The 18,086-nt window shown below is 38.6% G+C and overlaps 1 protein-coding gene across 4 annotated transcripts in view; it reads left to right on the top strand.

Moving 5' to 3' along the window:
- CREB1 (cAMP responsive element binding protein 1) overlaps positions 1-17,217 on the top strand; it is a 49,451-nt gene extending 32,234 nt beyond the window's left edge. For 3 of the 4 annotated variants that reach the window (XM_087919659.1, XM_026707773.2, XM_087919658.1), the window contains 2 exons: positions 4,017-4,167; positions 11,385-14,546. In XM_087919659.1, the coding sequence (XP_087775785.1) occupies positions 4,017-4,167; positions 11,385-11,529 (296 nt within the window). In that variant the 3' untranslated portion in view covers positions 11,530-14,546. Of the gene's footprint in view, positions 1-4,016; positions 4,168-11,384 lie in introns of all 4 variants that reach the window. The other variant, XM_026707772.2, reaches the window with a different exon arrangement.
- The last annotated feature ends 869 nt before the right edge of the window (positions 17,218-18,086 follow it).

Below are 18,086 nucleotides of genomic sequence, written 5' to 3'. Positions count from 1 at the left end.
AAAAAGAAATATTTGCATAGTAGGGGACTTCAACTCCATTGCTGATTTCCAAATAGATCACAGTAATGCCGGGAAGAATAAAAAGGGGAAGAGAGAGCTCCCCAAGATCTGTAGGGAAATGATGAAAGAGCTAAATCTGACAGATATATGGAGAAGATTACATCCTGAAAAAAGACAATTTACATTTTACTCAAATCCCCACCAAACATGGACACGGATTGATATGGCATGGATGAGTGGGGAAATAGCAAACGAGACAAAAGAAGTGGAAATTTTGCCTAATGAATGGGCAGACCATAATCCAATACAGGTAATATGGAAGGGCAGGGCAAAACCAAAGAAAAGATGGACCTTAAACACTCAATTAATAAGAGAGAAAGAATACATTAATAAATTAAAGGACGAATTGAACTTTTTTATAAAAGAAAATGAAAATGGAGAAACCATGAAACAAAATGTTTGGGATACGATGAAGGCGGTTATAAGAGGCATAACAATCTCTTATAACGCCAAGAGAAACAAGGAAAAATATTCCCAACAAAACAAATTACAACAAAGAATTAAGGAGCTAGAAACCCTTCTACAAAATAACCCAAAAGAACCCAAACTGCAAAATCAGATAAGTATAGCCAAACACAAACTGAATTTAATTGATCAAGAGAAAATGACTATGAATTTGAACTTAACCAGACAAACCTATTTTGAACATGCCAACAAGCCAGGAAGATGGCTATCTTATAAATTAAAAAAAAAGAAAGAGAGGAGATTGATATACCAGTTAATAGATAGCAAGGGAGATACATACCAGGAAATAGAACAGAAAAAAGAAATCATTCATAAATACCTTGAAGATTTATATAAAAGAGAGGATGTCAGTGAAGATAGAATAAGGAATTATCTGGATGAAGTAAAGGATAAGGCAATTGGGGAAGAAATGGCTGAACTATTAAATAAAGACATTACTGAATCGGAATTGAAATCAGCAATAGAGATCCAGAAAAATAATAAAACCCCGGGCCCAGATGGGATCCCAGGGGAGCTGTACAAGGCAATAGCAGATCAAATCGGACCACTTATGGTGGAAGTCTTTAATGACGTTTTACTGGCAGCCAGGATGCCGGACTCATGGAGGGGGGCGTTGATCTCGCTGATCCCGAAGGAAGATACAGATCCCAGATATATAAATAACTACAGGCCGATTTCACTTTTAAATACTGATTACAAAATATTCACACTTATTATAGCAAACAGATTTAAAAGGATCTTAAATTTGTATATACATGAAGACCAAAACGGATTTCTCCCAACTAGGCAAATAAAGAACAATTTAAGAATAGTATTAGACGTACTAGAATTTTACGAAGCCCACCCTGACAAACAAGTAGCACTTACGTTCCTAGACGCAGAGAAGGCTTTCGACAATCTAAATTGGCAATTTTTAATTCAAAAAATTTATAATTTGAATTTGGGCACCAAATTTGAAAATATTATAACAACTATATATGATACACAACAAGCTAATATAATAGTGAATGGGGAATGCACTCGCCCAATAAAGATAGAAAAAGGAGTGAGACAGGGTTGCCCACTATCTCCCCTGCTCTTCATATTAGCATTAGAGACATTATTAACACGAATTAGGTGGAATTCAGATATAAAGGGATTAACAGTTAAGAAAGAGGAATATAAATTGCAAGCATTTGCGGATGACATGATTTTCTTCATTGAAGAACCAAAAGACAGGGGACCAAAATTGATGAGTGAATTAGAGAAATTTGGAGCAGTAGCTGGACTTAAAATAAATAAAAAAAAACCAAATTAATGACCAAAAACTTAACAGAAAAACAGAAAATAGAACTAGAAGAAATAATGCATAAAGTGACAAAGAAAGTGAAATACTTAGGAATTTGGCTAACCCCACACTGTAAGACACTTAAAGAAAACAGTTGTGATAAACTGATACACCAGGTAAAGAAAGATTTAGAATCGTGGGGGAAACTTCAAATTTCACTACTAGGCTGAATTGCTACTATTAAAATGAACATTCTCCCCAAATTCTTGTACCTATTCCAAACGATCCCAATCAAATTACATACAATTTTTTTTGAAGAACTCAATAGAATAACCTTGAAATTTATTTGGCAAGGGAAAAAACCCAGAATAAATATAAAAGCAATGCAAGATATGAAGAGCAGGGGAGGCCTAGCATTTCCAAATTGGGAGTTATATCACATGGCCACCTCGTTAGTTTGGCTGAAGGATTGGGTGAACTTAACCAACAAAAGAATATTATTTTTAGAAGGCCATGATTTACAAACGGGGTGGCACGCTTTCTTATGGGATGTAGGGAAAATCAATCCAAAATGCTTTCATAGACACTTAATCAGAGATGCACTATTAACAAATTGGAGGAAAATACGGAAAAAACATTACACAAAAATACCAGTATGGATTTCAACAATGGAGGCAATGATTCACCCAAACAATTTGGAAATTACCAAAATGATTAAATACAAAGATTTACTGGACCCATGAGGAAATTTGAAACCGAGGCAGGAACTTCAGGAGCAAGGACAAAAAATTGATCAATGGGTTTATCTTCAGATTCAAAGCAGATACAAACAAGACAAAAAAGAATTCGGAATCAACAATAAATTGCAACAATTAGATAAAATTTTATTAGGATCAAATAAAAAAAATAAAATTTTATAATTACTTATTAGAAACAGAACTAAGAAGAAAAAATTGTAAAAAAAAAATAGAGAAAATATTATGGACATGTTTATAAGAAAATGGAAGCCATCCATGGACTTTTTACAAGTTTAATATAATAATGGATTGTTCGTGAAGGTACTAAGATTAGTTTATTTCTCACTGTGCAAAGGAAGGAATATATTAGATTTATTTGAGACATATTTGTCAACATTCAACCAGTGTGGACAATGTATGTTTAATGTTGATTCTATATATGTTGTGCACACTTTTTATTGTTTTTTTTCTTTTTGTAGTGTTTGTAATTTGGACGGGGACTGTCTTTCTGTTTTTGTAGTTTTTAATACCCTATCTTTGAAATATCATTTATTAGATGGAAAAAAATTAAAAGAATGAGATATCAGAGGCAGGAACCACAGTTTTATGAAATATGGATGGGTCTTATGATTTACCATTACAGCAGTAGACTATAATATGGTGATAGTTTATATATATGGTAAATTGATGCATTTATAGTACCTATCTATTTATAACTTAATAGATTTGTTTGTATTTTGTATATTTTGTTTCTCTATGCATCTGTGATTTATATTATTTTGGTCACTTGATAATGCTTGATAATCATAGTTAATCATAGAACAATAAAAACTAATTCTGTTATTTGATTCCTGGAAAGCCCAGTAGTTTGCTCAGGTTGAATTTAACATATTTGTTGAATTACAAAAGACATGTGAATCAGGAATATATGGGAGACAGGAAAGGAAACCTTAGGAGAAAACATGTCAGAAATGTAAAGGCAGGAAAAAAAGGTAGAATCTTGATAGTAGTTATATTATGAGGGAAAGAGATAAAGAATAAGAGCAATGGTTGTGGGAGAAGAGGTTGGAGAAAGAGAAGAGACACATAAGATTGGGTAAAAGAAGCCAAAAAAACCGTATTCAGATGAAAATATCCTTTGAATATCAAAGATGATTTGGGTAGGAAATATAATCAGGAAGGGGAGATATTGTTTTAAGTAGTTTCAGAAGGAAAGTGATCAGGGAACAAAGTAACTAAGAAAGAGGGATATGAGACAGAAGTCAAAGAGGATATTCAATGCAAAAAGAAATGCTTGAGGCTTGTATGTTATTTCTATAAATGCTGACCAGTAGAAACTTCGTATTGTTGCAGTGATAGTTGCAGTCAACCATGCCAGTTACATTATTGGAAGAAGAAAACTGCCAACTAGTATTAAAAGATTTTCAAATCATTTTAAGAATTGTCTTCTAGTACTGTCAAGTATAACATTTTGTAACTCTTTCCAGCTGCTTCAGGAGATGTTCAGACCTACCAAATTCGCACTGCACCCACAAGCACCATTGCACCTGGTGTTGTCATGGCATCTTCCCCAGCTCTTCCCACTCAACCAGCAGAAGAAGCAGCACGAAAAAGAGAAGTCCGTCTAATGAAGAACAGGTTTGTTATACAATTCAGCAATAGCCAAAAATATTTTTATTTGACTTACAACCACAATTGAGCCCAACATTTTTGTTACTAAGAGAGACAGTTGTTAAGTGAGTTTTGCCCCATTTTATGACCCTTCTGCCACAATTGTTAAATGAATCACTGCAGTTGTTAAGTTACTACCATGGTGTGTTCAGTGAATATGATTTCCCCATTGACTTTGCTTGTCAGAAGGTCATAAAAGGTGATGATGTGAGCTTCCAGAACACTGCCACCATATTAAATAGGAGCAGTTACTAAGCATCTGACTTTTGATCATGTGACAATGGGGGTGTGCACAGTGGTGGGATTCAGTTTTTTTTTACCAGCGGTTCTGTGGGTGTGGCTTATTTGGTGGGCGTGGATTGGTGGTCATGTGATTGGGTGGGTGTGGCTTAGTTATGTGATTGGGTAGGCATGCTTGGTTATGTGACTGGGTAGGTGTGGCCAACTTGACATCACTCACATCAAGGGGTGCCTTGCATGACCTCAAAGAGGTCTCTATTTCCCTCTCTCTTTACTATTACTGAACATTCAAAATACACTATTTAATGCTATGTATATGTGCCATATGTGTACATACATATTACATAGTATAGTGTGTGTAAAGGCACACAAAAAGATACATTATCTACTATATATGCTGTATGTGTATGTACACACACACACACACACAGAGCTCTTCTAAAACTATGTTTGGAAAAAGACACCCATAGTCCACTTTCTGCCACACATTTAACTATAACGTCTGTACATTAGAACATTGCACACGCCTTCAGATTTACTTCCCTAGCTTGCACATGACCATTAGACCCAGGAGAGGTCATGGATTGAGTAAAATGTGGTGAAACTTACTTAACAACACTCTTGCTTAGCAATCAAAATTTTGGGCTCAATTGTGGTCATAAGTGAAGGACTATCTCTACCTTCTTCTGCATGGCAGCCTTGTTCTAGTAAACTCCTCTGTCAATTTTCCTCTCTGTTAGAGGCACTAAAATAATCCAGATTCCAGATGATTTAAGGTTTCCTGCTGGAGCAGGGGGTTGGGCTAGATGGCCTCCAAGGTTCCTTCTAACTCTGCTGTTCTATGATTCTGTAAGGATATCCTGCTGGAACAGGGGGTTGGACTAGAACAGGGGTTTTCAAACTTGACAGCTTTAAGACTTGTGGACTTCAACTCCAGAATTCCTCCTCCAGTCATGTTAGCTCAGGAATTCTGGGAGTTGAAGTCCACAAGTCTTAAACTTGCCAAGTTTGAAGACCCTTGGAATAGAAGATGACCTCTGAGATCCCTTCCAGCCCTTGATTGCTGTTCTGTTTCAAAGAGTCTTCTGAAGCCAGGGTTTGTGTCCTTCCTTCCTCTCTTTTTTTTCCTCTCCCCCTCCCTCCCTCCTTCCATCCATGCATCCATATATCTCATTCACTTTCTCCTCCCTCCCTCTTTCTCTCCCTTCCTTCCATCCTGTTTTTCTTTGTCTATCCCTTTTCTTCCTTTCTCTCTCTCTCTCTCTTTCTTTCCCTTTTCTTTCTTTTCTTTTCTCTTCTCTTCTCTCCTCTCTCTCTTTCTCTCCCTCTTTCTCTGTTTCCCTCTCTCTCCCTCTTTCTCTCTCTGTCCCTCCCTCTCTTTCCCTCTCTTTCTATCCCTTCCCTTCCTCCTTCCCTCTCCTTCTAAAGCTAGGAGACCCACCTGAAACACATACAGGCTTCCAAGTGCCCACCTGAAACAAACACACAGTCACACACGCTTCTAAGCGCCCGGCAGCGTTGCTCGTTACAAGGATCCTTCTTGGCCAGTCTCCAGGCAGGCAAGGCTTCTGGGTCCAACAAAGGGGCAGCAGGCGGGCAGGTCTTCCTCCCCTCCTGCTTTTGGGGAAAGTTAAGGACTGGGAAAATAAAGCTAGGAGAGGAGACACACCTGAAACAAACACACAAACACACGCTTCTAAGCGCCCGGCAGCATCGCTTGTTACAAGGGTTCTTCCTGGCCAGTCTCCGGTCCCGTGTTGCCTGAAAAAGCCAGCAGGCAAGGCTTCCAGGTTCGGCAGGCAGGACTTCCTCCCCTCCCACTTTTGGGGCTGGGAAATTCAAGTGTGGTGTGTGCTGCAGCCTCGCTCCCCCAACTTGCTGGCAGCTCTGGGCTAGGCAGCTTTTCCAACTGCCTGAAACCATACATACCTTCCTCCTGCACCGAAAAAAACATGCGTGGCTATAGGCTTCTTGCAGCGGCTTTGCTGTGCTACTCCAATGTGCCGCCACATTCTAGGCACCGGCCACTCAGGTCCATCCCATTGAACCCGCTGCACTAAAGCCGAGTGCAGTGGTGCAGCACTCCGAAAGAGGCAGCTGGAAGAGACTTTTTTTCGGTCTCCAGCTGCCCCTTTTTCAGCACAACTGGCCGGTTACTCCCCTCCTCCTCCGCCTGTTCTGTAGGGCTGAGGAGGAGAGTCGTCGGCTGGTTGGGGGAGGCTTCTTGTGCTGCGAAAGAGGTGGCTGGAGACTGAAAAAGAGTCTCCTCCAGCCGCCTCTTTCACAGCGCAAGAAGCCTCCCCCAACCGGCCGACTCCTCTTCCTCCTTGGCCATATAGAACAAACGGGCGGAGAAGGAGGAGAGCAGCTGTCTGGTTGGGGGAGGCTTCTTGCGCTGAAAAAGGGGCTGCTGGACATGTGGCCACCTACCGGGCCGGACTGGAAGAGGCACATCCGCCAGGAGAAGGAAGAAAGCATGCTCCGGCAGGGTGGGCAGGTGGGTGGATGTCCTGGGGCCGCTGCACATGTGCACTGCATGTGTAGCGGCTACACATGCAGGCACATGTGCAGCAGCTGTGGGACATCCGCCTGAGCTGCACCGTGGACACCATGTGGTAGGGAAAGCTGGGAGAGCTATTGGGGTAAGTGGGCGACTGGGTTGGGGGCATGGCCAGCCAGTGGTTGCAACTGGTTTGGCGACCCACGCCAAATCACCACTACTGGTTCACCCAAGACGGTGCAAACTGGTTGAATACCACCTCTGGTGCAGTCATAACTCACTTTTTTCAGTGCCGTTGTAACTTCAGACACTAAATGAATGGTTGTAAGTGAAGGACTACCTGTATTTGAAAAGCAGGCCAACAACTTTCTTTACTTCCATTCTAAAGAAAGTTTTATTATATAAGATGAAATTGATGGTACGAAAAGCAATTAGTTTATCTGAAAAACATGAATAAGGAGATTTGCAAACCTCTTGTTGTGTTGCAGTGGTTAATAGAGCCAGAAAGTGCGGGGCAAGTATTTTTTTTTTTTTTTAGTTATGGCCCAGAATTAATCTTGTTAACAGTCAGAACCATTTCATTTGTGAAGCAACTATGCAATATCAACTAAAAATAAATTATTTCAAGCAAGACAGCAGGATGATACGTATTCAGTCAATTTATATGATTTGATAAGTCCAAATAAAGTTTATCAAATAAAATATTCATTGGCTCCCCATGCAAGTATATCAACCAAAACCATAGATTATTATTGCAATATTTGTTCAGTGCAAAGTTGCGTAGTCAGTGTGCAACATATAGCTCATTAGATATTCTACTTATACATGGCTCCTGTTCATTCATAATTGTGCATTCTCCCTTTAGTTTATTGTCTGAAGAAGGAACTCACATTTTTATTGTTGTTTGGAATATGCCAGAAGAATCAACCAATTGGTCTTTTCTGCAGCACATTCTTATAAACAAGCAGAGTTGGAACATTTTTAATTTGTTAGATAAACCCTCTTGCTGGGGGGGTGGGGGTGGGGGGTTGTCTCTAGGTTGTTGTTTTTTAACCGGGGTGTGGGAGAGGTTGGCAATGCCTAGGAAAGGAAAGGCATACATCCACAGGTCACATGGATATATTTAAAGGGCCAACTAATGTCATTGGTGTTGGGAGATTCATTGGTAAAGTGATAGTGACTGGATGTGTGATATTCACTGGAGCAGTAACTGGAGTTAGTAAATTGACAGGTGAGTGTTAACAGAGAAGTCATGGACAAAGGGCTGGTTATGGTAACAGGGCGGCCTAAGCTCATTGGGCTGTGTATATTAACTGCGCTCAAAATATTGGCTGGACTTCTCATATTCATTACAGCAGCCACAGTGCAAGGCACTGATCCTTTGCTACTCACCCCCACCCCACCCCAATTGTCAGCCACTGTGCTGCTACTGTGGGAAAGCAGCCACGTCCCAAGCACAACCTTTCACAGCCAGGAGGATGATGTGCCCATTTTGCAGGTCCTCCACTTGTTCCGATACCCCCTGACCTGCCTCACCCACCATCAGGGCTTGCACCTGGGTAGCCAGGCCCATCATGCCAGTAACGCCAAAGATGTGATGTTCTTGCAGGCTGTGGTATCTGAACCTCCAGTCTCATGATTTCCCTTCATGCCATTGCCATTGCCCCCCTCACTGCTCCAGCCTAGGGCCAAAACAAGCCTTTCTGCCCAGAGCTCCTATTTGGGGATGCAGGGCCAGTGCAAGGCAGCACTTTGCCATTTCAGTTCCCGCAGTGGATAGAGCATCTATGAGCTGCAGCCAAGGCCAGAACGAGCAACCAAAGCCCTGCTCTGCCATTGCGCCTGCCTCCCCGACCCTGGTTCTTGGAAGAGCCACTTGCTGGCCCTGGGCACCCAAGGGAAGCTCCAGGTGGCAATTTCGAAAGGGGCAGGAACAGTTTATGCAAGACGCGGGATACAGCTTGAGTCTCCTCGGTTGGGGCACTTCCCTGCAAATTGTTACCTGGCCCGGCCTTGGTGTTTGGAAAAACAGGACAGTGCAGAAAGAGGAGGAGGGGCCTTACCTGGAGGCCAGCTGGCAGAACTGCTCAGCCATGCGGGTCCTTCCATCGCGCCTTACTCTTAATTCAGGGGTCGCCAACCTTTTGGACCTCAGGGACCACCAAACTCATAATTTTAGATCCCAGGGACCACTAACTGGTTCTGTGGGTGTGGCCTAATTTGTGGGTAAGGCTTGGTGGTCATGTGACTGGCTGGGCATGGCTTGTATGTAAATATTATAAATATTTATATAAATATTGAATTTTTTTGTAAAAAAAAAAAGGAAAACTTTTACCCAAAATCAGGCAAAGCAGGCAGGTAGATTGAGTTGCTCACAGAATCACAGATTCATTCAGAGATCTATCTATCTGCCATCGGCTAGTTCAGTCTGTCACATAAAATTTGCTAGCAAGAAAACTCACAAAATTAACTCACAACACACCATGCATGTAAATATTGAATTTTTTATAAAAAAGAGCAACTTTTACCCCAAATCAGGCAAAGCAGGCAGGCAGATTGAGTTGCTCACAGAATCATTCAGTGATCTATCTATCTGCCATCGGCTAGCTCAGTCTCTCAAATTTGCTTGCCGTGAGTCTCCACTGAATTTGCTTGCAAGCAAATCTTCAGCCCTAAGGGAGGTTCGGCTGTGCTGAGCCGAAGATCTAAAGACTAGCTAGAAAGCAAGAAATCCAACCATTTCCTGCTTCCTAGCTAATCTAAATCTCCCAACACAGCAGAAGAGGAAAAATAGCAATTTAGCAGGCAAGTTTACCGGGTAAGGAGTGAGTGGGCAGGGAGGGTTCCCGAGGGCCATGTGAGCAGCGCAGCCTTGTGTTTCTGCATAGCCCAGATTAATTGCTTTCTGGGGGTGCTCTTGGGGTGAGATTTCTCTGCGGCCCACCAAAATTTTTTCGCAACCCACCGGTTGGCAACCGCTGCTCTAATTGGCATGGTGGGCTCAGTTACTCGTGGGAGCAGTCACCACCTCACTCGCACCTTCTCATCCAAGCTGCCAGTTGTTGTTCCAGTTCTTTCCACCATAGCCACGCAGCCTTTTCTTCCAATTCTAGCTACACCTTGGTACTCATAGCTGCGGGAGCCCAACACTGCAGTTCCCCTCACTCCAACCAATGGCCTCTGCTTGTGTCAAGAAGCCAGTGGCTGGGCGGGAGCACATTTCCCTCCCCCGACATTGGTTTTACCTTCCAGTGCCATCCCACAGGGCTCGCACCACTCTGCTCACCCGCAGCTGCCTACGAAGGTAAGGCCTGTGCTTGGCCAAAGGGCGGGGGCCAGCAGGGGAAGCCAGCTGGCGGAGGGGTGATGTGGGCGGTGCAGCCTCATGCTCCCTGGTCACTGGCAGCTGTGGCAGGTGAGGCCCAGCAGCTGTGGAGTGTCTGGGTGGGGGCAAGATATAGGCTTTGGGGGACAGGTGGCAACAGCTCGCCTTCCTCTCCGCCACCAGCTGTGGGAGAAAGGGAAAAGCAGGCAGGAATCGGGTTGTGGCCAGTTAGGAAAGCCGAACTGCTGCCCAGAGCAGGGCCCAAAAGGTGACTAAACCATGTCCACTGCACGCCCTGACGGCTCTTCGGCCTAGCACGGTGGGCCCAGAGCAGATTTCCCTACCTCACCATTGGCCTTACTTTCCAGTTGCAGGCCACGGAGAGGAAGCAGAACTATTCTCTGATAAAGTGAAGAAATCTGCATCAGTGAATTACTGACACAACAATTGTTTGAATTCTTATCAGTGTGACAATCAACTCTTACATCAGCACTAAGAGTTCTGTAGCTTGGGCCTTTCTTGTATTCCAAATCTAGAAGAATTTTGAGAGACTGAGGGAGAGCAATCTCTCTCTCTTTCTCTCTTCCCCCCCCTCCCTCCATACACACACACACACACACACACACACACACACACACACACACATACGTTTCCGTAGATTTTCACGGGTACAGGTATGCAAGTCTTGGTGTGTTCAGGTCTTTTCCAGTGTAAGATTGAGAATATTTTGGCGACGTTTCGAAACGTTGCCAAGATACTCTCAAGACCTGCTGAAAACCCCAGCTCAGGGACATTAATGGGATCACGGGGCACAATATGTAGAGACAAAACCTTATAAGTAATTGTACTGAGCCTTCCAGATGATATGATTGCTTTAATGCTTTGAGAATTAGAGTTATTGCATACTAACAAGAGATTTGGTAATAGAAGGTGTTATACTTTTCCAGTTGATGGTTTCTAAACTTGCAGCCCTTCATTGCGGTAACCTACTTTTTAATGGATGAGAAGGAAAACTCTGTTTTCTCTAGCTCTAAAATTACTATATTCTTGAAGTTAAAATCAGCTATGAATGTTGAAAATTATCCTCAGCCTGTATATTTTCTCTTATTTTGCCTACAGGGAAGCAGCACGCGAGTGCCGCAGGAAGAAAAAAGAATACGTCAAATGTCTAGAAAACAGAGTAGCTGTCCTTGAAAACCAAAACAAGACATTAATTGAAGAATTAAAAGCACTTAAGGACCTCTATTGCCACAAGTCAGATTAATTTTAATTCCCCATTTTTGTTTGTTAATGGGGAAAAAGACTGGTTTGGTGATTACCAAACAGACAAAATGAACTTTTTATTTTCTAAGCATTTTTTTCTTTTTCTTTTTTTTCTACATACACAACTGTCTGAAAGCAACTAAGGAATTTGATTTATCTGTGCTCGGCATTAAACTGTGAATGTTGCACATCTGCCTTTACTTCTTCCCCTCCTGAAATCAATTTCATCACAGTATACCCTGATTCTGAAGAAGAAAGCAAACTTCCTCTTCAAGAAATAATCTTCATTTGTGATGTTACAAGAATTGGAGGTTTCTTACAATAATTTCAAGAGTCAGCATAATCTCAACTGAATTCCTTAGCAAGAGTCACCCTGGACTTTTGCCCTGAAATACTCAGTGGGCCACATATATAACCAAGGTATGATGCACTGAGGTTGCTGTGGTTGCCAAGTTATTGCATAATTTCAAATATATGTTAGCAATTGTACAGTTAACATCTATATGGGGGGATAATGCCAAAGGAGATGCATTTCAGGTATACTAACCATAGAGGAATAAGATGAGCTGAAGAAATTAAGGAAGAGGCAAGTGAGGCAATTATGAACCCAATCCAATTTTTGTACAACAAAAAGAACCACTTATTTTCTATAATGTTTTAATAAGCTTAATGTAGCCAGACTTCTGAATTCAAATGACAAGTATCACTTTATACTTGGTTGGGATGCGAATTGGTAGGAAGAAATAGTGTAGTATATGTTTAAGATGGGAACATAATAGTATATTCACTATTCTTTCCTTTTTCTGTATCCAAAAACAACATTATCCAAGGTAACAATTAGAAACATAGCATAATGCACACTTTGGGAAAAGAAAACTTAAAGCTGTCCTAATTGTATCATGCAAGTAATAATTTTGAAACTTTGCCTATCAAAACTTTGCCTTTTGACTTTTCTATTTTGCTTAAACCTCCTTTGATATATCTTTAAAAAGAAGTAAATTCATTCTCTATTGCATAATCTGCATGTATAATGTGGATATGATAAAGATTTTTTTTGCTAAAATCCTACCTATTGTATATTCAGATGCTGTTACATTTATCCAGTGGACACATTTATCAAACACATTTAATGCAGTCTACAATTCATTTAAGCTGACTATTATGAATAGGCCTCCTGTAATTTAAGGTTTTAATTATATACATAAAATTGCCATATGCAAAGTTTTAATCATATTTTTCAGGAGCAATTAAAAGAATCTGGCAGCCATGAGCATAGCAAATCTTTTGAAACCGTTAGAATTTATTTGGTGAAAAAAACATATCCTGGAGTTGATTAAAGCTGAGGATCCATGAGGGTCAGAATGGGATTATATGGAGACAATTATAGCCCAGTCATTATTTCAATGTGTATGTATGTATATATATATATATATACACATACAAGCTATTAAAATAAACTTAAATGGTAGCTGTTCTGAAAGATAAAATACCAGGATATATTAAGGATAATTTAATAAAGTGATGATATAGGGGGATTACTTCATTTTTAAAAACATTTTTCTGTGAAAACGTTTTTTTATATATGGGAACAAATAAACTTTTTTCTTTGTTTATATAGTCAAAACCAATTCTAGATTTGGAAAAGATAAATGTTCCACTCTCCTTTTAATTTGCTAGGCAGACTTGCTTATCTTCCTACTGGCATGGAAAATAGATACCTGAACATTTGTATAAATAATTTATATATGGATTGTGATCTTTCATAAATTGGATGAAACAGAATGAAAGCATATAAATTAAGCATATAATTAAGTGCTGCTATTCTGAAATTTTCATTCTCTGTATCTTTATAAAAACAAGGACTTTGGTCTAGCAAAGATTTGGGAATATATGCTTTTAGAGAGCTGAAATCCACAATTTGTAACTGTATTGTGAAATTTGTCTTTTCCCCCCCTGGAAATAGGGTAGAATCATGAACTCACTGATTTTGCAGAAGTCATTTTTGTGACACTGTTGTCATGGTATGTGGTATCTTTTTGTTTGGATAATTTTGAAAAAGTATCTCATAAAGCTGGCTGTTTTGGGATCACATACATGGGTTAACTTGTATAAAAATTATGCAATAATGTAAGATTTGTTTTAAAGACTTAAGTACTGGAAAAGCAACCACCATAACTCTCTCCACTATTTTAACATCATTTGTAATTATTGGATATGTTTGTATTTTAGCAGATAAGTCACCAGCTGTTTGTGGGGTGGGAAGATAAATAGCCTTTACAGCTTTTGTAAGTGCTCTATGAAAGAGGATAAATCTTGATCACTTGTAGTATCACAGGATCTGTTGTACTGGTTCTATAGTTAATATAAAATTTACATTCTGAGATTTTTCACCAGCAATAACACAACATTTGCGTTCACTTTAATTATCCTGTACTGAGTTACTTAGGCATCTGGCATTCCATATATACTTTGAATCATGTTTTAATTATCCCAAGTATAGAGCAGATTGGTTCCAATATTTGTTTTGCAAGTAACAGCCAAAATGAACGGGGGATAGTACTGAAAAACCAACCCTCCGTTTGTATATTACTAATTTATTGAGTTAATAAATTTATTGAATAGTTAGTATCTATTATACATGTGGCCCCTTTGCTGTATAACAAATGTTTTGTTGAGTTTATTGACTGATTTAACTAAAACAATTGGCATAGAAAGGGCTAGCTCCATTATAGTCGTCTTACATAGAATTGATTTGAAGTACAGTTTCTATATTTTACAAAAGAAAAAAAAACATTATTCAGGCAGTAAAAATATTGCCTGAGGTGTTCTTCTAAAAGATATTCTTGGAAAGGTTTATGTATAAAGTATGTACATATATAAAATATATATACACAGTATATAATCTATAGCTCTGAGAGCTTTTAAGTCAGGAATGCTGAATATTATAGTATATTGAGGTCAGAAAAAATAGTATGTATGTGTGCAGATACATGCTTATTGTTTCTTCTCTTTTCCACCCCTGAACACCCCTCCCCCCAAGTTTTGAGCTATATTATTCTGGCGCTTATTGATATGTTGTACTGTTGTTTACTTACCCATTTTCAGTTACTTTATTTCACTGCAGTTTGTATTTGTTATGGTGAATTATGAAGTGATAACAACTATTTAAAATTCCTCTTGTTCCCAAGTTCTTCACTTTGTGCTTTGTCTGTTGGGCAGCTATTCATTTAAGACAAAACAATTGGAAAACATTTGGGTTATATGGAGGGAACAAAAGAGAAAAGTGGTTGCTCAATATTTTATTTGCATAATTTTATCCTACACTTGACTAATGGAAAGCATTGTTACTAGAATTTGAAAGATTACTTAAGCTCAGATACGTTTGGTAATTGCACAGTATGTCTGTTCTGGAATCTACCATGTTCTGTAAAACTAAGCAATTATAATATTGCATAATGCTATAATCTTATAAAAGAGGAGAGCTTTCATCATAATTATAACTAAGAACTGAAATACATGATCAGCAGATACATGTTTTATTGTGGATATGTACCATTTGAGATGCTTCAGGGATGAATGTTTGTTCATGCACATTAAAAAAAAAACTAGCATGTTAAATGAGAAAGATGCTTTCTACTTTTGACATCACAGTTTTAATGTGTGGGAATATTCTTTTTACACAAAGATGCAAGTGTTCATTTTTCCACTTACAGCCTGCAGAGGAATGGCTCAGCAGCAGATACATCTGAGTGTATGAATGTGACTTTAATGTGCTCCTGCTTATGGTGGGCTTAATATCTCTCTGCTTGGATGTTGTTACTCAGTGGACTCTCACGATAATCCCAAGAGACAGCTGTTTTTTTAGAGGCATCTGCACAAGATAATACCAAAGATTGAAATCTCAAGTTAGGGGGATCCAATAAGAGAGGCTAATATTTAATTGGTAAAATATTTGAAAGAGAGAGAAATTCTAGAAATTCTAGGGAAATTATATATATATATATATAAAAAAAAAAATATTTCCCAGTGCCAATTGAGATGAAATTGTATTAGTGTAGTGTACTGTTTTATAACACTAAACATGTAGTGTTTTATGACATCCTTTAGGATTTCTTATGTTGTATGAATCGATGTTTGCAGATATTATGCCTATTGATATACGTACAACACCCTGACCACCCAAAGAGTTCTGAATATTTTGAGAAGCACTGTCACCTCTGGACTGTTAAATAAAGAAATGGTGCTGAAACTTTAGCAATCTACAGCTTTGTAATAACAATTTTCATTTCGAATATAGCATAACCATGGTCAATAATTAGAATTGAATTATAAATATTCAATCTCACATATCTCTACAGTTAGGAATTCTTGTGGTTAATTCAGGATTGTTATTATGAATAATGATACATTGTTACATCTGTAAGGAACCTCATACATTTTTTGCATCCACTTGCCCACTTTCTCAGGGTTACTGTATATTTTAACATTGCTACTCTGTAGCATAGATACATATAATTTATTTCTGCAATGCTAAACTATAAAGAATGTGTCAGTAGCTTATCTCAGTATCGTATTTCAGAATATATGGCTGAAAAAAACCTCAAGGATTTTTGGAATTGTAGTGCATTCTCAGTGACAGCATTTTAATTTTCCATATGCACAGAACATAATTGAGCTGCATTTACATGTGGTTTCTTTTAAACCCACAATGAACCCAGGGCACTTCAACACTCTTATGTATCTGTGGAGTCTCCTCACTTCCATTAATTGATCTATTGATCATGTAACAAATAAAATGTTGGTGGTGCATGCCTAAGTGTTTCAAAGCAAGTATTTGCTGTACTTCAAAGGAGTATTGTATCACATTGTTACCTGAGTCTCAGACTTCGCAAGATGCATTAATGGTATTCTGAAAAACAGGCTTCCAGAATAAAACAAGCTGGTTGCAATGACAAATTCATAACAAAAAGTAAGGGATAGTTTTGAAATGCTTTCTATAACTTGTGTGGTATCCAAGTGCCACTCCATTTTTGGGTCATGGGGTTATTTGTGAAATAAATGAAATGTTAGATCTTTAATTTCATTTAAGATTTTACTATTCAAGTATGCTTCACACTAATTTGAGGAGCACCAAGGAATAAGAAGGTTGTGCAACATCTGATCAGTGTATTCGTGTTCTGTTTGGATCTCAGGTTCACATGAATGTGAACTTTCTTTAGAATATTGTGAGAGGAGGGGCAGCTGTACTAGTTTTATTTAATAAAATTTATTCTCCCTGTAACTGATTTCTTTATCCAAAACAATCAGCAAAAAAACCAGGGTAGCGAACTTTTAAAAATGTTTTTATTTCAAATTAAATTACTAGGCAGAGAAATACAAACTAGAAATGGATTAAGTTAAATTGAGAATTCCTTATTATTTTGAAATATCCCAGTTTTAATTTTGTAATTTATCCAGTTGTATTATTTTTTTAACGTACTGGGTTATACTGCATTTTATTAACATTGTGTACATACTAACTGCTTTGTGTTTCAGAAGCTAGTAATTGCTTTATATTTTAAAGTGATCTTTGTGAATTTGTGAAATACTGTCATAAAGTGCTTTTTTCTTACTGTAAAGTTTGTGGTATAAACTCATAAAACTCTTTTTACACATCTATGTGCGGATACATAAACCTGCTTTTAAAATCCTTTTGAAGTCTCTTTTTTCAGATGGGATAATATATTAATATATATGGGATAATTTAGTTGAGACTAAAATATAAAAAGATTAAGCATGTATTTCTTCAAGCAGGAATGCAAAGATGCAATTGGCACAGACCACGTGCAAAGCTCCGAATGTTTTTTTCTTATTTGACTATTTCATAAATACATCTTTTAACTCCATCTTGTTTTGCTAACATGATTTGCCATCCTGTCCTTTCCCTGCCGCACATCTGCCCTTCTTGTATCCACCATTCTTTCCATAACACATTTCACCTCCTTCCCTTGCCATACTTAGTTGCATTTGCATATATTTTGAGTGTATGAATGCATGTATGTGCATATTGTAAGTGTGATTGTGTATACATGAGTTTTAGTGCACATGAATACTTCTGTTTAGCTTTTTAAAAATGAAATATAATAGCCTTAGAAATGTATGATCTCAACCTGTTGGAATTTGCATTCCCCTATTCTGGACCATATCTTTATTATTTCTATTACACAATGAGAAAAATAATTTTTCTAATCAAAATAATATAATTATTATGGAATGCTCAAAAAACTGAGTCCATGTCCTAGAATATACAAATGCAAGGTGCTGTGCTAAATATGAAAATCTATAAAATTCTGCACAGGACAGAACTTTATTATTAAATGGGCTGTCTCAAAACAATATTTGATCAGTTTTTAAGCATTTTGGTGCTACAGTAGAGTGACCCATTATTAAAGGACTCTGAATTTCAGTTCAAAATATGTTTGGCTTCTAGAATGAACCCTATAATCCCCTGCATGCAAGTAATACCTTTGCATATGGATTCCTTAAGATTGGAGAAATGTACAATAACAAGTTGGGTAT

Source organism: Pseudonaja textilis, chromosome 1 (genome assembly GCF_049901715.1).
Source record: "Pseudonaja textilis isolate UNSWEBS1 chromosome 1, rPseTex1.2, whole genome shotgun sequence".
Lineage (NCBI taxonomy): Eukaryota > Metazoa > Chordata > Lepidosauria > Squamata > Elapidae > Pseudonaja > Pseudonaja textilis.
The sequence above is the reverse complement of the archived record's forward strand: the minus strand, read 5'-3'. Positions and strand labels throughout refer to the sequence as shown.